The following is a 21,237-nucleotide window of genomic DNA, read 5'->3' as shown; positions in this document are numbered from 1 at the left end:
AGAGTTGAGTGTCTGAGGCCAGATTTGAACTTAGGTCCTCCTGACTTCAGAGCTGGTGCTCTATCCACTGAACTACCTAGCTGCTCTATGAACGAAGTTTTAATAAGCAGCATACTCTAATGAATTACTCTTCTTTGATAAATAAAAGGTGTCCCTCCAATTTAATTTAGTCATATTTATATTGAGATGGCCTATCAGACTTATTGCTTTGAATGAAAATAATCATTATACAGAATATTTTTCTCCAAAGCTGGAATCTATAGTTCAATGGAATAGGCTTCTCCATTTTGAAATGTTATTACATTTTATGTGTTGCTAAGTCACTAGCTCTATGTTCTGCCCATACAACTTCAAACTATAATGTTGACAACAGATTCTTTATCCACTTGCTTTTTCCTCTGTGGTTAGGCTGAACTCTCTGGGGTGATTTTGAGTCTCCTGAAGGAAGCTCTGTAATGTTGGGAGCTTGGTATAATCAGCATAAGTGACAGCACCAGAAAGAACTAATCATCATTTCAAAGGATCTTTCAATTTAGAATCTGCACAGGGAAATTTTTCATGACAATAAACACCTTTGATGAGAAAGCATTTATTTGTCTCTTTTCTTTTTAATTTTTGGGGCAAATGGGGTTAAGTGACTTGCCCAGAGTCATTGAGCTAGTAAGTGTTAAGTGTCTCTTTGAAGTCAGGTCCTCCTGACTCCAGGGCCAGTGCTCTACCCACTATGCAACTAGCTATCCTCATCTCTTTGTTTTATGTCTTATTTGTTATTAATAAGAAGATTGTACAAAGTTATCTCTGATGTTGCATATTTTCAAGGAATTTTTTGTAATTATGACAATGATTGGAAAAAATCCTGCTTAAAGCAAAGCCAGTTAGAGCAGCATTTTGTTCAATTGTAAATTTTTGTTTAGCACTGAAATATATAGTTAAACAATACACTCAGTAAGATCTTGTATTCTCTAAAACTTTCCAACAACTGTGTGATAGTAACTGTCTGCTGTAACTTGTTCCCTTCTTATGTCTTCAATGATGCCCTTATAAGTGCAAATTATTCTCTTAAAGATTTTGAAGAGATTGGAAAAAAAGGCAAATGAATAATGAAGACATTGCAAACAGCTAAGTCTGGAGTTAAATAAAGAAAGGAGTGCCAGTTGGATCACATTTTGAAAAGTGTACAGAGCTTTTTAGTAATTCTATTCTTCTTAGAGAAACAAAAGCCCATCTTTGTAAAATCAGTTTTCTTCTCCTGATATTATCTGACTGTGAAACATGAATGCCACAATTTCCAAAGAATTAAAATTATAGGCCACCTAAAGAGGAATTAGTAGTGGGTGTTAATAATCTACAAAATATTACCAAAATAAAAACCGTGCACAAAAAGCATAATAAAGACTATCTGTTAGACAAGAAGATAGTAGGGAGGTCAGTAGGAAGATTCAAGAAACAGATGGACAGTCCAAGAGTCTATAAATGCCTATGTATGAATTCTAATAGGTTTAACAAAATATAATTAAAAGAGAAAAGATTCTTTGGAAAAAAATAACTTGACGGGGACAATGGTCTCCTGAGTATAATATAATTCTTCCATTTATTTTGTTAAAGTCTACCAAATAAAAACTAATTTAAGGTTTTTGAACATTTGGGCCTCTTCTGATCTAAGTGTTCTCCAAATGTGGCTTACCTTCTGAGCAAGTTCAGAGAAGACATGAGCGAGCACAGAGAGCAATTTCCCAGTGCTTCGATGAGTTGCCAAGGACACTGTCAGGTGAAACAGGACAAGATCTGAATATCTGGAAAGCATGGGCATGAGGCGTACCAACAAGGAACAGGCTTGATTGAAGAACTATGTGTTCAAACAAACAAAACAAAACTCTTCAGCGACAAGTGCCTTGTTTTGACAAAACAAGAGCAATGATTCACAATTCAAATTATAATCTTGGACAGGAACCTGGGGCACTGTCAGTATGTGTCAAAGACAGGGCTTGAATACAAATAGCCTTAATGCTAAAGTCGGCCCTCTATAAAATATTAAATACTGCCTCTCCAGTGGTACAATAAAACAAAAAATTTTGCAAAACAAATGCAAGGTTTCTAAGATATTCAACTTCTCATAGTTTAGGTTATTATGGAATGACTGAAAATTTCAATTTATTTGTTAAAATATCTTAATATTATACACTATTCGTTTAGCATAGGAATAATTATTAGTTGTAAAAATAACTTGATATATACTTGTTGAATGTTAATATTTGATGGGGATTATTTTTGTCTAGATCTGTAACAATATATGAAACTCCCTTCTACCAATGTTGATAGGCCCCTATTCTGCAAGTTGTAGTCTTAACAGAGTTCTGTGGAGCAATAAGGAGTTGAGTAACTTATTCCATGGTCACATCAATTACTCCTATTCTCACAATGGAAATCAAATAATACATGAATAAAACCTAACTGAAGATGGTCTAGCTTTCTGGTATTCAAAATTGCTTTTTCCTTTTTTCACGCATCTACTTCCAAATAGATCAAAGTATCCACATATCAAAACCAGTCAATAATTTATTATGAACAAAATCAGGGCAATTTCTCCACTATGCCATCTTGAAGACTGTTAAGGTGGTCGACTGGAGATCAGATGGAGTCAGAAGCTTTGTGCCACTAGAACAGTCTGTAAACATATAAGGTATATACTTAAAGAGCTAACTTACATTATGCTTCTCTGTTGTACAGTCCTCACCATAAGATTTCAGCCTCTCCAAGAGCTCAGAAATAGCTGAGATTATTTTTTGCACATGGAGAGAACTCACATCAGCCCAGAAGTCATCTTCTAGGAGCTTTGTTAGATGTCCAGATTGTACTCTCTCCACTGAGTCTGTTGTTTCTTTGGTGGTACAAAAGAAAAACACCATTAGTGGCAGAAAGCCATACATATACCAAAATCCAATCTGTAGAAAATCACGGAACCAATGAGATAAGAAATCAGTGGGTATCAAACCAACAAGAATCAATGTGGTTTGAGATTTTTTCATCAAAGAATTTTTTTTTTACATAATTTTTATCCCACATGAAATTAATCTTTCCCTCATATAAAACTTACCACTCTCCTCTTGGGGCGTTGCTTGTTCTTTGTCATTTTTTATCTTTTGATTGTTTCTTTCTGCTAAACTCTGAGTGGCAAAGAGGATAGCCTGGATGGCAACCTCCATTTGTGCTGAGAAATCCTCCACAAATCCTTCATCCAATATATGGTTGCCTTGTGAAATAAAAGATAATGAATTGTTTGTACAGAAAGTCTACTGGAGGGGCAGGAATGTCATGAAAATGTGTGTAGAAATATGAGATGCTTGGTAAACAACACAAACCTTGGCCTACATTTCTGCACTAAGCCGTTCAGTCTGAAAAAGGCAATATTCCTAACCAACTCCTGCAGTCCTGTTATTTCACTCTACCATGATTTATATTCTCTAAGACAATTAACAGGCAATATTCTAACAGGCAGGAAAGCTAAAAAGCGAGGTAACAAAGACTTTACAAATTTTGTCTTGGAGATATTAAACTTTTTTCCTTCCAAGTTACAGTATTTCTTCTGATGTAATCTAGATTTGAATTAACATTAATCTGAAATTGAATAAACATTTGTAGAGCAAAAGTTAATGCATCTACTGCTTTAGGCTTCCCACTCTTTTCCCCAAAAATCAAAAGTCAAGTAGAAAAATTATCCTTTTCACCTTGTTTGGAGGAAGTAAGGAGATGTCTTTTCCAGTCAGTGAAATCAGTTGTGGCTTTATCAATTTCTCCTCTAATATATTCCAGACTCCTGACTAATGTGATTTGCTGTGCAATTTGCTCAGCCTGTGTCCCTGGAAGAACGAACAAGGACTCTAGGTCCTGCAATTGAGCTGAGACTTTGGACATGCAACTCAGCCCAGCAGAGCACACTTCAAAATGTTTCCTGCAACAATATAGAAACATTGTAAAAGTTGAAAGGGACGTGACAGAACACAAATTTTCCCAAATATATATATATACCAGATAAAGCCCACATTAATTGTTTTCTAACTAGATATGATAGATAAGGCATGTGTTTTTATATCTCATCTTCTACAATTAATCTAGCAAACCATAACTAAATGAGTTCAAAGCAAAGATTTTGCATATTTGTAAATTCCAATTCTTTATGAATGATAACTTTTAATTGTACAGTGAGCTATGTTACCATAGCCCCACCCACTCACCAAGAATGAAAGAGTGTTTCACAAGCCTGCTGCCTAATTTTGTCCACTTCAGCTTTCACAGCTTTAATGGCTGTTAGCATCTCAGTCACTCTTGCCACTGACTGCTGCCATAAGTCATCTAATTTCCGCATTCGACAACCAGGGGGCAGGTACTCTCCAGATACGGGAGATGGGCAGTTCAGTTCAATTGGCATCATGTTAGGCATTGCCTCAGAAGCCTCTCCCACAGTGGATTTGTTTACTTCTGAAGTACAGCTTTTCCCAGAGTAGGAAGTGGAAAGCTCATCTCCCATGCTCTTATCATCCACCTCACTTAGAGACTGCTCCATTGGACAGCACTGAAGAAACCAGGAAAGCTGCTCTAGCATTATCATGCTTTGCATGGACAAATGCTGAAGTTTTTCAGTCCACTGCTGAATACCATCTTGAGGTGGGAAAGCAACAGGATAGCCATGACACCCGGGCAGTCTGGAATGAATTTCCTGCACACAACTGAGAAGGTTTCTATTGGAAAGAAATCAACCAAAGGAACATATTTAAAAAGTTCTTCAAATTCCAGTTTAACAAACATTTATTAATGCAGACTAAAATGTATAGCAGGTTTTACAAAGGGATGGACTTATATGCTCTAGGGTGGAGGCTCTTCCATTTGAGCATAACATTAAATAATTTGTGGGAGTTTGAAAGTGTACTCTCAAATCTAAAGATGAATTTTCTTCTTTCTTTTTTTTTTTTTTTAATTATAGCTTTTTATTTACAAGATATATGCATGGGTAATTTTTTAGCATTGACAATTGCAAGACCTTTTGTTCCAACTTTTCCCCTCCTTCCTCCCACTCCTTCCCCCAAGATGGCAGGTTGACCAATACATGTTAAATATGTTGAAGTATAAGTTAAATACAATATATGTATACATGTCCAAACAGTTATTTTGCTTTACAAAGAATCGGACTCTGAAATAGTATACAATTAGCCTGTGAAGGAAATCAAAAGTGCAGGTGGACAAAAATAGAGGGATTGGGAATTTTATGTAGTGGTTCATAGTCATCTCCCAGAGTTCTTTCCCTGGTTCAGTTCATTACTGCTCTATTGAAACTGATTTGTTTCATCTCACTGTTGAAGATGGCCACATCCATCAGAATTGATCATCATATAGTATTGTTGTTGAAGAATATAATGATCTCCTGATCCTGCTCATTTCACAGTTCATGAGTATCATGATATCTGATATCATATATCATGAACAGTTTCAGTTCATGTAAGTCTCTCCAGGCCTTGCTGAAATCAACCCGCTGGTCATTTCTTATAGAACAATAATATTCATGTACCACAATTTATTCAGCCATTCTCCAACTGATGGGCATCCACTCAATTTCCGGTTTCTGGCCACTACAAAGAGGGCTGCCACAAACATTCTTGCACAAAAAAGTGCCTTTCCCTTCTTTAAAATCTCTTTGGGATATAAGCCCAGTAGTAACATTGCTGGATCAAAGGTATGCACAGTTTGATAACTTTTTGAGCATAGTTCCAAATGGCTAGATGTATTTACAGTTCCACCAACAATGTATCAGTGTCCCTGTTTTCCTACATCCCCTCCAACATTCTGCATTATCTTTCCCAGCCAATCTGACAGGTATGTAGTAGTATCTCAGAGTTATTAAAGATGAATTTTCAAAACTAAACACCTGCTCACTTGCTCCCATAAACAACCTCCTAGAGACTAGAAATTATTGTTCTTTGAGAAAATATCTGGGGTTCCTTTCTTATGAAATGAAAAAGAGATACTGAGAACTCCTATTTAAAATAAATACTTAGGGTACTTTGCTAAAGAAATTATCACGGATAGTGAGAGGTCATGGCTGAAAAAAAAATTACTACACACCAAGGACAACCTCTTGACCAAGAATATACAATTTACTGTGATCTTCCCTAAAGTGCAAACAAACACCTGTGACTGCTAAAAACGCTGAAGTGAAAGAGCAGCCAATTGCTGCTTGATCTCACAAAGGTATAGGCTTGCTTTAAACTCTGACTCTGACACTATGGATGTAGATGTGGCCAAGTCACTAAAATTCCCGTTACTCAAACTTTCCCATCTGTAAGATGGGGTAATAAAACTTACTATTGCACAAGACTGTTGTTGGGAAAAGACTTAAAATCTAAAGGTTCTATATAAACATGAATTTTATTTACTACTTTTACCAGTAATAAACAAAACCAAGCTTTGGCAATCTGATCTCTAGAATATGGTTTGTTGTCGATCATCCTAAAACTATAAAAGTATGATATTAGCCATGACAACATTTAGCAATGGGAAAGGTCTCAATCTAACTCACTTATGATGTCATTTCACTTTCAACTCAGAACAGTTTTAAGCAGGCCTCCTTTAACTAAAAGTCTCTAATATGACTACAAACTTTTCACACAGCAAGCATATTCACCTTACTGGAACACAGTAATTAAGCCTCACCTTTCCTGTACTTAACTGTCAGACTTTTATTTAGGAAAGGTTCCATTTTTGTTACCAGCCCTCACAAATTTGAGTTGATTTAATCTGTGGACTAAATATATCATTCTTTCCTACTCAATCTAAAAGGGTAAACTCAATACTACCATCACCACCCAAAGTGGGCAATACCTGAGAATAATCCATTGTTCTGTCAGAGCTGTCAGTGAGCTCCTCTGGTGGATAAGTGTCTTTATGAGATGTGCTGAGAATCCCTTACATCGGTCAATGATACTCACTCCAATCTCCTGCAGTGGGGGGGGAGGGGAAGGATGTGTTAAGAAGGTAAGCCCATACATAAAAAGAGTAACAGTAGAGTCTTACACAGAGGCCATTTTTTGCTCTTTCTCACATGAGATATTCCCATTGCCAGTTTCTCTGCTTTTGGAACTGCTTTTTGGAACTGGCTTTTCTCCATGCTTGTGATACATATCTCCTCAATTCAACCTTTTGGAAATCCTTTTCCCTGCAAAACTCTATTCAAGTTGCAGCTAGGTGGGGCAATAGACAAGAGCACCATCCCTGAAGTCAGAAGGACCTGAGTTCAAATCTGGCCTCAGACACTTAACACTTCCTAGCTGTGTGACCCTGGGCAATTCACTTAACCCCAAATGCCTCAGCAAAAAAAAAAAAAAAAAAAAAAAAATTCTATTCAAGTACTAAATGTGAAATCTTTCCTGATCTCCCTGTTTGCATTTTTCCTGTAAAATGGCCTTATACTTATTTAGCATATACAAACTGTTTTTGCTCTGAGTAAATTTGCTGGCAAGTGGCAGGACCCCATGCTAGCCGCAGATCTGAAGCTACTCTGGCTATGGGGATTCCTCGACACTGAAGCACTAAAGAGTCATGGAGGGGACAGGGTCACACCTCAAGAAAAGAGAGAGAAGAAGATCTGTGGAACAGTCAACTTATGTTAAGTTAGAACTGGCTGCCCTTCTATCTGGACCCATCTCCTCTGAGAACATATAAACATGAAGGTGGGGACTATAATATTCTTGTTGATAGTTCACATATCAGGCCCTTAATCAATGCATATTAACTAGTGACTGATAGCAACAACTGTCTTAGACAAATGCCGAGAGTGAGAATATATGTGAAGCATTTTGCAAAGAGACCCACATGAAGGTCAAATTTAATAACTGTTAGAATATTAAAGTATGGATTTGTCTCCTCTCATATTATATAAATTCTTTAACAACAAGGACTGCCTTTTATATTCCCTAGATCAGAATCTAGGATCAGGACCTGTTACATGGCAGGAACTTCATCAATATTAGCAGATGGACAAACTGATAGGCCATGCTGTTTCAATCAGATCTGGTTTCTCCAAAGCATGTGTGTCTCAGTCTTTTTCTTCTCCCTCCTCTCCTCTTTCTCTTCTCCTTTCCCTCCTTTTCCTTCTCCCCTACCCCCTCTGTCTTTGTCTCTCTGTGTCTCTCCCTGCCTCTGTCTCATACTCTTAATCAAGGATGATTATCAATCCTACTCTTAAATAACAGGATGAGCAAAGTAATAAAGACAAAGTGAGCAATGAATAAAATATGATGACTTAAAAGAACTCTGAAAATAAATCTTTTCACATAGGGACATATTTAGTATGGTCATTTTTAATCACTTTTCCATGCATATATATACATTTCCATCTCTTCATTTCAAAAGGAGCTAATTTGGAGACTATATCTGACCCAATTTAGTAAATAAAGTGATGTTTAAGATAGTTCTGCTGTCAGCCTGATTCACAGGAAGATTTTCTGCAAGCTTATTGATAGCTATGTGATTATTGTTGCCTCCACTTCCAGTGTATAATTAGAAAAGTTTTAAAAATAAATTTCATAGGGAGCAGATAGTTGGCACAGTGAATAGAAAACTGGCCCTGGAGTTAGGAGAACCCGAGTTCAAATGTGATCTCAGATACTTGACAAATGTGTGACCTTGGGCAAGTCACTTAACCCTGACTGCCTCAGAAATGAATGAATTCCACTGAAATGACATATCGAAATCATTATCTACTGAAAAAATCTTTGTAAGTCTACCTCTCAGAAGCTTAAAACAATAAGAAAACCTGTATTTTTCATTCTAGCTACTATCTTTCCTCTTTTACCTTTGAAGGTTGCAAAAAAGCTGCTTTAAGTCTTAAGTGGCGAGCAAGTGATCGATAAAAATATTTCTGGCACCCATCCCAGGAAGAAGAGATTTCTGCAAGTAACCTGGAAGAAAGGAGGTATAGTTATGTTCCTAAAGCCACAGTCCAAGTCTTAGAGTAGGTTCCAAGCCAGGTAATGAAAAAGTCCAGTTATAACTAATAGCCAACTGTCTGGATTCATTTGTTCACTCAATAAATAGGTACCTTCTGTGTGCTTAGCATTTTGTATAATAATCATGGAAACAAAAGTGGAAGTCACAATTGTTGCTCTAAATGAGCTTATTATTTTGCTAATGTTCTCTGCATTATAATTATTATCATTTCTAAGGTTAACAAATATCAAAAAAATTACTCAAAAATAAAGAAGTTTAGAGGAATACAGATGGTTTTACTATAAAACAAAGCATCTTAAAAGATGGATAGTTCTGCAAAAGTACTAAGGATTTTGAAGAGAAATACAGAACTAATAAGGTAGAGGAGAAGATAGTGGTAAGAATTCCTGAGAAAACAACTTGATCATTTGAACAGAATCCATGTTCAAGTATAATTCACAGCCAAATTCTAACCAAAGTACAAACCTTGCATCTGATCCCTGTGTGTTGCCAACAATAGAAAGTGCACTGTGAAGATCTAATGGGTGCAAATGAAGAATATCTTGAAAGTCTTTGGAAAGAGCCCAAGTAAGGCCTTTACGATAGGACAAACCTTAAAAAGCAAATTTTAATTATAAGTTTAAGAAAATAAAAATCATCAAACATTCTTAATCTAGTTCCTCAGCTGTTCATGCTTTAGTAAAGTAAAAAGTAAAAGAAAACTAAAGAACTGCCCACAGAAAATTGAAATTGAGTACAAAAATCTAACAATATTACTGTTCAATGATTTGTAGACCATTACCTGTCATCACATACTCCCACACTCTCAGGGGTTATTTAATCTCTTTCTTTGGGAGAAGTGGGAAGAGTGTGGAATGAGATGTTTATAACTTGTCATTTCACTGGCAGAAGGATTTTCTGATGAGGAAGATATCTATCAATGCAGATGAGCAACAGTATTTTTTTTAATTGGAAATTTCTTAAATTAATAATGATTCCTTATCTTTCCTTCCTACCTTTCCTCACTAAAAAAAAGAAAACTCTTGAGGTTGTTAACAAATATTTATTAAGAGTCTTTGTACTGCAGTATACCTCAAATAGAGGTTATTCCAGGAACTGTATAATTCTCCTGGCCACTATGGTCCATATAACTCATGGCAAAGAATTGCACATTGTCACTGCAATTAAAGAGGTTGTAAAGAAGACCTTGAGCATTGAGAGATCAAATAAGTTGCCAAGAGTGACTAAGACAATATATTTACGAGTCAAGACCCTCAGCTAAGTGTTATGAATTCCAAGGCCAATCCTCTATCTATTACACCACACTGGTTTTCTTTGTGCATGTATATATGCATACACCCACACACTCTCATAGACTTTTCATATATATACACTAACAAAAAGGATTAACTCTACTAGAGAAATATATTTTCCTGTTAATGAAGACTCACCAATTTTCATGAGATACTTAAAGAGCTCTGATAGGGCCCGCTGCTTCTGCAAAAGAATATGTTTAACTTCTGATTTTTGTTTTTCCTTGTCTGTATTTGGTTCCACAGTTAAGCCCTGTAGTTCATATACAGAGGAAATGACATCACCTGTAGAGAGAGAAGCAGAGAAAGACAATACAGCTGAAAGGTTAAGCTTGTTTGAGCTAAAGAGAAATGAATACTTAAAGGAGCAACAGAAGTTCCATTTGTATGAACTAATGTGCAAAGTATGAAACATTGAGAAACTTGGGAACTCTGATCAATGTAATAATCAATTATGATTTCAAAGGATTTAATGGTAAAAAGGTTTATGGAAGTATATGGAGAACAGATGTGGAATGAAACATGTATTTTAAGACACAGCCAATGTGTATATGTGTGTGTTATATGTTGTGTGGGTGTTCACATATACTCTGTGGTAAGGGAGAGTTGGGGAGAGTCACTGGCAAATGACAGCAATATGAAAAAGAAAGAAAAGAGAAGACCCTTAAAATATGAAAGAGGCAAGTATTTCCTGAGGACCTAGAGCCCATATCTCACTACCAAGTCCTGCCTGAAAAGGAAAGGAAAAAAGCTAATTCACTACCAAGCAATGAGGTATGCTTTTATTATAATTTAGAGATTGGTACTGTTTTGCTGTTCTAAACAGAGAGATCCCAAAACTATCACTTGTTTCACTTTTATGAGGGCCCCCTGATTGCTCCTCCTTTCTTTAAATTTTTTAGCTGACAAAAATTAATCAATTGCATTGACAAGGGTCTCTAAAAAACACTGAAAAGCAGCAGAACCTGTCCTGCAACAAACAAACAAAACAAAACACTGTTTTTCTGAATTTCTTGACCATAAAATCCACCTTATTGCTGTGGGCACCTACTTACACACCTGTAAACTCATCAAGGTTCTCCACAAGGCCAGGCAAGGGACTCTGCTTTATGACTGTAATACATATCTTCTTCATTCGTTTGGTGAGCTTTGGCAAACGGCTCTGCAGTAACCCCCCGGAGAAGAAAGTTATGATGTCTTGGCAAGCATCAGGAAGCACAGTCTGCAAAACAGAGGTGGAAATTTGCATTAAGCAGATCATAACCAGGTAGCAATAAAGTGCTATCAAATTCACAAGTTTCAAGTGTTAAATACCACTAGCACCTCTGATGTCTTAGGGATATAAACATGTCAGTTTCTTAAGTATAGGGGGGAAAAGCAAGTAAGAAAATCAAAATATGTGTCTCTTGACCTAGAAACCCAGACACACAGTAGTGGATGCTATTTAGACATGATATTCTTACACCATGAATATTCGTGACTGTAAATAGAAGTATTGACACAATGATTAACATGAACAAAAAAGGTATTGGATGATAGCATTTTTTCCTCAAAAAATGCTCAAAGAAACCTATGATATTATTTTCAGTGTTAAAATGACTAGACTTTGAGATAGAAAGATCTCAGTATGTATCTAGCCCAAGCCTTCTTTTTATGGATAAGATCTGACTAAATGGTGCAGTCCTTACAATGTTGGACTTAGGAAGCAGGGGAAGACTTGTTCTAACTGGCTCTGTGAAGGACAAGTAATTTATTCATCTCTGCCTCTGTTTTTTCATCTGTAAAACAGGGGTGATGATAATAATGACGCTTATGTCACAGGGCAATTGTGAAGATCAGATGAAAAAACATACATAAAGCACCTTCAAACATTAAGAGTACTATATACATACTAGCTTATTATTTATTTTTTGTTGTTCTTTTTCCTAGCCAAGGCCACAAGGGCAGTAAACAGGAGAGCCAGGATTCAATCTCAGGTCTTCTGACTACAAATTCAACATTGTTTTATCTTTCTAATTGCCTCATGTCCTCTGAAATAAATTGATCCATCAAGAGATCAAATGAGTGACTTACGTATTAACACACTCTAAATAGCTAAGCCAATGTGTTGTGCTTTGTTGGGGGTTGGGAGATGTTTTTGAAAGCTAGGCAGATAGGTACCCAGTACATTTATATGCTTAACTAAAATTTTACCTGTTCTTTTTGAAAAACCAGTTTCAGATATCAAGTCTCTCAATATGAGACACAGGTGTCTTTTAGAGTAGAGTCTTTTAATTCTAAAATAGACACATAGTAATCAAAATCTCTGCCTGATGGCTCAGAGATAACAAGTATGGAAATGGGGTAACCTGTTAAACATTGGCCTTAGTGAAGCTTAAAAAAATTAAGCTCTGAACATGGAAGATGTTCATGAATTCATGCATACTAAAATAAACAGCCAAGAAATGAACATACAAAACTTATTATCTCCTCTTTGGTGGCAGATTTTTAAATTCCTCTTTCTTCTGGCTCTCCTTACAATTGTGTGGAGAAGATACAGGGGAATGAGGAACACTTGACAGTCCAAGTGAACAAGTACTGACTGAAGCGCACCCTGGGTACAAGGTATTTGTAACCATGAAAATAACAAAAACAAAATGAGAAACTGCCCCAGATATCCAAGAGCTTCCTGAGAACAGTGATTTTCCAGCATGTAAACAAAGGATAATTTGAGAGGAGAGAGAAAACTCTAAATATGGGGAAGGGAAATAGCTTCTAGTATGAAGTGGCACATAAGCTGGGCCTGAAGGGCCCATCAATCTGAAACAAAATGACCTTCTGGGATAGTTTTACTGATATTTTGGAAGAGCCCAAAACAGTGGAATAAACAACACCATGGATAACTGAGTATTCCACAAGCTAAACTGCTAAGCTGACTCATGTTTCTATACCAAGACTGAGCTTTCCAGCAGCTATGTCTCACTGCTCTGCTGTATCAGTCCTTTAGTTGGACAAACAACCAAAACCTAAAAACTTCTTTACAATACTTTGAAAGCTCTAATTGTCCTGTTTGATTTATGAAGAAAACTCCATAGATATCAGGAATCTGTCATTCCAAAAAAGTAAGAAATGAATAGAAAATTTCCCAGAAGTCGGTGAATATACATACCTGGGTACTGCCTGGTCTAGCTAAGAGAGTTTCCACCAGCAGGCTGTTCAGACTCTGAATTGGAGTTTTCTCCCCATCTGTTGCTGGTTGCTTATGTAGACAGTCTAGCTGATTTTCTTGGATACTTTCCATCAAGGAAAGCCTGCAGGGTTCACTCAAGACAGCTTCAAATTTTTTCATGAACTTAAAGAGGGTCCTGACCACAGCCAATGATAGCAATTAGGGGATAAATAAACATGATTTGAAATAGAAGAGTACTTAAAAATCTTTATCAAAATTAACATACATGTCCTCTTTACATTGACATTTTATTTCTTACTATTTTATAAAAAAAAAAAATAGTATTCTTTTACTTTCTAGAGGCAAATACCAAGTCAGGGGTTTTTAATTTTGGATGTATTTTTTTAAAATTTTGTAACAGCTTCAATAAAATTGGTTTCCTTCATAATCTTATTATATGTATTCTTTTATGCATGCAAAAACATTATTCTGAGAAAGGACCTTTTTAGGTCCTTTCGCACATCAGCAGATTGCCAAAGGGTTTAATGATACAAATTAAAATCTCTGTAGTAGGCACTTAAGGCAAGATATACTAACAAAAACAGAAACTAAAGAACTTTCAGAAGTCCAGTGTCATTAGCTGTCCTAACACTATCCCAAGTGGACTGTGGTTACATACTTCTGCACAGTAAAAAAATTGAATTCAAATTTCATAAAGTTTTATTACTACCTGTGTGTCTTTTCCACAGACTGCTTTATAGCCCAGAAGCTGACATCATTCCACTTGGAGATTTTAACAAATTCCTATAATATAAACAAAAATCAAATATTTATTAAAGATGGCAGAAAGTGTATTTTTAGGATCATAGACTTAAGAAATGGAAATTATCTCAGAGATCATCTAGTCTACTCTTCAGAAGTCACCTACTAACATCTTCATTTTAAAGGTTCAAAAAGAAGTGGCTTGCTCAAAGTCCCAGAGGTAGTAAAACGGCAAAGCCCACCTTCAAACTCAAGTCCTCTAACTCCAAACTCAACCCTCTCTTTGCAGCACCATGTTTCATTTTGCTCTGTAACTCAAAAACAGGTCCAATGTTCATTTGTAAACTGCAAGCCCAAGTGCTGGCCACTGAAACAAACTTTAGAGAAAAGCCACAAAGCTTTATAGGTGACATTAGACAAATCCAGTTCTCTCATAAGTGAAGAGATGTCCACTCCTAGAGGATGCTATGTTCTTTTAGCATTTATGCAGTGCAATGATGCACTTGAGTACTCCCATTTTCAGATATATAGGATCTACCACTGGAATAAGAGAATTAGTCAGTTACTATCATCACCATACTTTAACAACAAAGGAATCTATGGGTAATAAGAAACTCAAAACTATGTCAAAGGTGTCTGATTCAGTGGAAAGAATATTCAGCTAAAGAGACAGGGGACTTCAGTTTGCAATCTACCTGTATGACCTTTCTAGATTTTAAATTAAGGTAGTTGGGCAAGATAACTAAAATACTTTTAGATACTAAATCTATGATTCTTTAAACAATATTCTTTGCTGATCGAAGTTTAAAAGGAAGATAAGATGATAAGGGATTGAAGTGGAGGATTTGTGAGATAAAACTGGAAATCATAAACCCTAAAAATCCACATTTTATTATCTTGTTTTATATTAGCCACCTCTTCTTCCCCAAATTACTTTTCTTCAATAAAATTCTCAAGATTGTTTGATGATTTTAACTGTGCATACCCTTTGATCCAGCAGTGTTACTACTGGGTTTATATCCCAAAGAGATCATAAAGAAGGGAAAGAGACCTGTACGTGCACAAATGTTTGTGGCAGCCCTGTTTGTAGTGGCCAGAAACTGGAAACTGAGTGGATGCCCATCAATTGGAGAATGGCTGAATAAATTGTAGTTTATGAATGTTATGGAATATTATTGTTCAGTAAGAAATGACCAACAGGATGATTTCAGAAAGGCCTGGAGAGACTTACACAAACTGATGCTAAGTGAAACGAGCAAGGACAGGAGATCATTATATACTTCAACAACAATACTATATGATGCCAAATTCTGATAGACCTGGCCATCCTCAGCAATGAGATGAACCAAATCAGTTCCAATGGAGCAGTAATGAACTGAACCAGCTACGCCCAGCAAAAGAACTCTGGGAGATGACTAAGAAACATTACATTGAATTCCCAATCCCTATATATTTGCCCACCTGCATTTTTGATTTCCTTCACAGGCTAATTGTACAATATTTCAGAGTCCGATTCTTTTTATACAGCAAAATAACGGTTTGGTCATGTATAGTTATTGTGTATCTAATTTATACTTTAATATATTTAACATTTACTGGTCATCCTACCGTCTGGGGGAAAGGAGGGGAAAAATTGGAACAAGAGGTTTGGCAGTTGTCAATGCTGTAAAGTTACCCATACATATAACCTGTAAATAAAAGGCTTATTAAAATTTAAAAAAAAAAAAAAAAAAAAAAGATTGTTTGATGATTTTAAGACTTGGTAATAATCTAAAATAATTTCCATTTGCTAAGGTGTTCTGATGAATCACTCAAGAAAAATATTTCTCTTACCTTTAGCTCCTTTTCCAGTGGGGATCGAAGCTCCTCAATTCGGGCCTGAACTCTGTCAGAGAACTGTTTATAATAATGGTACAAATTCCAGAGAAGACTGCAAAGTGAATCTGAAAGAAAGAAAAGAAAAATGAGTAACAACTGTTTCTAAAAGGCAGCTTTCCCTCAAAACACTATAATTCATGAATAGCATTAAAGTTGGCAGCATCATAAATTTCAAATTTCTCTGATGAAGATGTTGCAAAGTCCTTGAGACTCTACATCTTCAGTAAAGATCATTCTGTCATTGTTCTTTATGTTATGACTCAAGGACAATGGACTTTAAAATGATGAATTAAAATAAAGTAGATCCTGTAAATCCAAAGAAGAAAATGTCATCTACACATTTTTTCCCCCATAAGCTAGTTTACTATGCATTACATGGAAAATGGTATGGATAATTGAAATTTCATTGGTACATGAACCTCATAGGTGAAGAAACTTTAATATATAACATATAACATAGAAACTTTAATATATAACATCACCTTCTCTTAGACCAGAAGTCAGTAAACTACAGCTTACAAAAAGCTTACAAAAAGCTTCATTTAAAAATGTAAGTGGGATAGAAAGAGAAAGTAGGAGGGAGAAGAGTCAGCTTACAGATTAGTCTGATTGTTGACCCGCCCCTATCTTGGAGCTACCTTAAATTATGTGGAGGTCAGGGGTCTGGTTCAAGATTGCACAGCCACCTAGGTCTTTCTGGGCTGCAGGCCAGCTTTCTATCCACTTCTCTTGTTGTCTCTCTAATGCAATACAGGAGTAACATATGTATATATTAAAAGAACCAAACTCTTACCTTTTCCTTCCACCTGTGGCATCAACAAGACATGACAATGGAAAACTAACAGCATCTGAAGTCGTACATGGAATTCTCCCAAGGAGGCTCCTTCAATGAAAGCTTGTAAAGTACTGATCAACATTGTCAGTGCCATCTTCCTGTCACATTCTAGGAAGAATTTAAACAGAAGAATATGTATTTCTAGCACATCTAACACCAAAAAAGGAGCATTTAGTCATAAAAGAGTTCCAACGCAGAATTGGGAACTGGCATAACATAAGCATGAAATGAACTCTTTTAACTCAAACTTATGTATGTAACTGTTCTCACTGAAGTAAGTTCCTTAAGACTGGAGATTGATTTTATCCATATCACACCCCCACCACTTAATATAGTATCTAACCTTCATGTTAGTGAAGTGAAACTGACTTTCCCGTGCAGAGGCGGAAATACTTATACAAGATGAGAAGACCCTGTGGAGCTTAAGTCACATAACTCAACACATACTAACATCCAACGTATCTGAACAAACTGTATAGGCTGCTGAGTTAAAGTCTTTGGTTGGGGTGACCTCGGAGCATAAAACAACCTCCGAATGAATATAATCTAGATTAACCAATCTAAGTGTAACAATACCAGAAATTGACCCATCTCTTGATCAACGGAAAGAGTTACCCCAGGGATAACCCTAATAAATTAGGGTTTATGACCTCGATGTTGGATCCTCTAACATGAAGGTACTTCATCCATTCATAATGATGGGTTAACTATATGAAATAGAATAAGTGTTCTTTGATAGCAGTTAAGACTCTTTGTAGTTTGATGCAAAAAGCACCAGACTACATGACTGGGGAATCTGGTAATCAGGCCTAAATTTTCCAGTGTGGATTTTTTGACAAATTTGTTAAAATCTGTCCACACATTCCCAAAATGGGTATGATGAGAATAATGATAATCCAGAACCTTACAAGGAATTTTTGTACCCAGAAAATTACCACTAAAACCACATCCTGGAAAACTGGAAGGAAACCTTTCTTCACTTAGGTGGATTGAGGAAGGAGTTTAACCTCAGTCAATTTTAACTAATATTCCTGCTGGGTAGGATATCAATTTGTTTTCATCTGCTGAAAGGTCAAAGGGCTGTCAATGCACTTCAAATTCACTATCTTCTAAATCTAGCATGCTGGGAAAATCTCTAACTATCTACCATTTATTAAGCACCTGAAAAGTCCAAGGCATTGAAGAGGCAGGCACTTTGTATAAATACAAAGAAGAAATTCCTAGTCTTAAAGTGTTTCCATTCTAATGGGACAGATAAATCAATACATAAGTATAAAAAGAGAATAAAAGCAAACAAATACAAAATAGATACAAGATAGTTTGGGAAAGAAAAGAAAAAGAATAGAGAGGAAACATGAGGACACTAGCAGTTGGGGAGGGAGGAAAAGGAAAGATTTCATGTAGCAAATGAGCTGTGTCTTGAAGGAAGAAAAGTATTTTATAAGGCAGAAATGAGATGGAAATATATTTCAGGCACAAGTGGGCAAAGACAAAGAGAAGAGAAATGGCATGGCATATCTGAGAGACAGAGAGGCTAAGTTTGGCTGAACTTGTACTAGGCAAGGAAGGGAGTGTAACATATAATAATGGGGAAAGACAGTTTGGGGACAGATTATAAAGAGCTTTAAAAGATAAACAGAAGTTTGTATTTAGTCCTGGAGCAAACAGGGAAACACTGGAATTGACTTAGTAAGAAAGTAATATAATCAGATCTATAGTTAAGAAAAATCACTTTGATTATCAGTGTGTAGGATGGACTAGAATGGAAAGAGACTTGAGACAGAGAGACCAATGAAAAGATTGTTATAATATTAGGCAAAAAATAATAAGGGACTAAATTAAGGTGTGAGTATTTGAATAGAGAAAAAGGTTCAGGTGCAAAAGATGATGCATTAAAAATATTAAAGAGCCAGATTTGACAAATGACTATATATGCAGGTGAGTATAACTGAGTAGTTCAGGATAATGCAATGGCTATTTTTAAAAAATGAGTTCATATATCCTATATGTGAACCTCTGCTCTAAAGAAATTGACAAAATATAATGTATTAGAAATTATTACCTTCTTTCCCTTCTGTTTGCTCTTGCATATGTTTCTCAAGCATCTGATATATAGAAAACCAATGTTTGGTGGATTTTTCTGTGTGCCTTCTCATGGTGTTATCTAGACTCAAGGACCAGCACCTGAAACATGAGAAAAAAGGCCCATGCTGACAGTTAGGAAACACCTTTTGGATTAAAGAAGCAAATTTCAAATAGCCACAATGCTCTTTTCCCAAGTAAATATATTTGGAAGAAATCCCAAATCTGGTGGGGGATTCAAATTAGTTCCTACTAAATTGATAGTATGTCAAAACCCATGTGCAGTATATGAGAAGCCATTTCAAAATACAACGATCATTTTGGAAAAGTTCTATTCAAAAAAATGCAGAATCATTTGTGTGTACGAAATATAAATAACATCAGCTTTTAAAACAAAATGAACATGCAGACCAGATGGGTCTCTAATTATTGATTAAAGGCCCCAATTCTATATGAGTCTGACACAATTGATTAGGGTACTGAGAGGCAGACATTAATACCACTTACTTAAGCTCCAATTTACGCCACTGGATGATTAGATGACTGACCAAATCAAGGTGTTTACGTAAGGACAGACTTCGGCTAGCATTCTCTTCCCAATCCTAACGGAAACAAAATTAGCTCTTTTTTGATAAAATCTTCTGATTTTTTGATAAAAGAACACCAACCCAAAATGGTCATTCCTCCTTTGATTAGTCCCTTCCCTAATATATCACCTCTTTGTACAAAAAAAAGATGGTTTTTAATAGAGCACAGTTTTTAAACTGTTTTTCTAGTGGTAGCAATGAATTTGCACTATTTTACCTACTACAATCTTTGTCATTTAAAAAAATTCAATACAAATTTATAAACAGCCAGGTGGGGAATGGATAAGGTTTCGGATATAGAACTCCTTTTGATGCTAAAGGAGCAATGTATAAAGAGACCTTCAAAGGGAAATGTGCTAACCAACTCAGTCTTAATGTATGTTTATAAAAACTAAGTTCTTTCAACAAGTTATACTCTCTTTTTTGAATGAATCAACAATAAAGTGTTAAAAAAGCAAAAACTTTGCTTAACTGAAGCAAAATGAAGAATAGTTGGAAAAGAGTGATGAGCTTAAAAAAAAAAGAGCGAAGTCCAAGACTTGGCTCCAGCACTCACTAACAATATGACTTCACACGTTCACTCAATCTTTTGGGGCTTTGATCTTCTAATCTATAAGAGAGTTGGATTATTAACTTCTTTAAAGTCCTACTCCACTACTGGCAGTCATAGCACAGAAGTGACCTTGCTTCTCAAAGACTATACCAGTGTAACACAAGCCCTAGAAGGTTATTAATAATGATTGGCAATGTTTTCTACACATCATTAAATAAGTATACAATAATTGTGTGTAATACATAATTATAAATGCAATATGAAGTATTAATATCCATAAATAAGTAGCAATTACTTTTGTTTGCATTATATATAGTATAACATGTAAGATAAGACTTCATTTTTCAGAGAAATGCTGTTCCAAGTCCTCCATTTGACACTTACTGGCTAGGTAACCCTAACCAAGTCACTTTAACTCTGAATACCTCGGACAGTTCTCTAATTCTATAAGGTGCAGAACAGTTGCTGTTCTAAATTGATGGGAAGGGGTTTGTTCCTGGGGAGTCCCCTATGTCAATCACAGGGAAATATGATCTTGCCCACCTGCGCCACATACCACCCCTCCCCCTTGCAAAAACACTTTAATAATATAACAACCTTACCTGTGATTTTGCTAAAAGAATCTCTAAGCCATTCAGAAACTTTGAAAGGGGACTAGAGAGTGGGAAGCTTCGGATTCTGTCCATCACAACCATAAGCTAGAAGAAAATATATTAAGTTTCAGGCAGTTATTATGCCTACTCTTGACAACATACTTAAGAGAACTTGAAATTAAAAGGTCATCTATGTTTCCTGCTTTAAAAACACTCTTATTTCATGCATTAAAATCAGCAAGGAACACTAAAAAAAAAAAAAAAAAAAAAAGGCAATAAGTTAGCCCTCCCTGAGCTAAGTACATTTGGCTTTGCTCTGAAATTCAGATAATATATGATAAATTGAATCAAGTCTTTCATAGGAATGCCATTTAAGTCAGCAAAAGAATCTCAAAGTTACAATGGCATTATTCTTAGACTTAAGGAAAAATATAGGGCACATGTGAATCTAAGTATAAGCACTAACAGGCACAATGTTCTTAAGCATTCTGTGCCAGACATATTTGACTA

The 21,237-nt window shown here is 35.9% G+C and overlaps 1 protein-coding gene across 1 annotated transcript in view; it reads right to left on the bottom strand.

The window, feature by feature from the left end:
• Positions 1-21,237, bottom strand: part of MDN1 (midasin AAA ATPase 1) — a 179,374-nt gene that overhangs the window by 25,859 nt on the left and 132,278 nt on the right. The window contains exons 67-83 of the mRNA XM_031964521.1: positions 20,737-20,832; positions 19,502-19,596; positions 18,975-19,096; positions 16,871-17,020; positions 16,033-16,142; positions 14,168-14,241; positions 13,438-13,633; positions 11,349-11,511; positions 10,428-10,574; positions 9,463-9,589; positions 8,843-8,948; positions 6,871-6,986; positions 4,233-4,736; positions 3,726-3,949; positions 3,095-3,250; positions 2,706-2,878; positions 1,685-1,846 (exon numbers count right to left, since the gene is read on the bottom strand). Coding sequence (XP_031820381.1) covers positions 1,685-1,846; positions 2,706-2,878; positions 3,095-3,250; positions 3,726-3,949; positions 4,233-4,736; positions 6,871-6,986; positions 8,843-8,948; positions 9,463-9,589; positions 10,428-10,574; positions 11,349-11,511; positions 13,438-13,633; positions 14,168-14,241; positions 16,033-16,142; positions 16,871-17,020; positions 18,975-19,096; positions 19,502-19,596; positions 20,737-20,832 — 2,721 coding nt within the window. The remainder of the gene's footprint in view (positions 1-1,684; positions 1,847-2,705; positions 2,879-3,094; positions 3,251-3,725; positions 3,950-4,232; positions 4,737-6,870; positions 6,987-8,842; positions 8,949-9,462; positions 9,590-10,427; positions 10,575-11,348; positions 11,512-13,437; positions 13,634-14,167; positions 14,242-16,032; positions 16,143-16,870; positions 17,021-18,974; positions 19,097-19,501; positions 19,597-20,736; positions 20,833-21,237) is intronic.

The sequence above is a fragment of the Sarcophilus harrisii genome, chromosome 4 (assembly GCF_902635505.1).
Source record: "Sarcophilus harrisii chromosome 4, mSarHar1.11, whole genome shotgun sequence".
Classification (NCBI taxonomy): Eukaryota; Metazoa; Chordata; class Mammalia; order Dasyuromorphia; family Dasyuridae; genus Sarcophilus; species Sarcophilus harrisii.
Note: the sequence above shows the minus strand (reverse complement) of the source record. Positions and strands in the feature narration are given on the sequence as shown.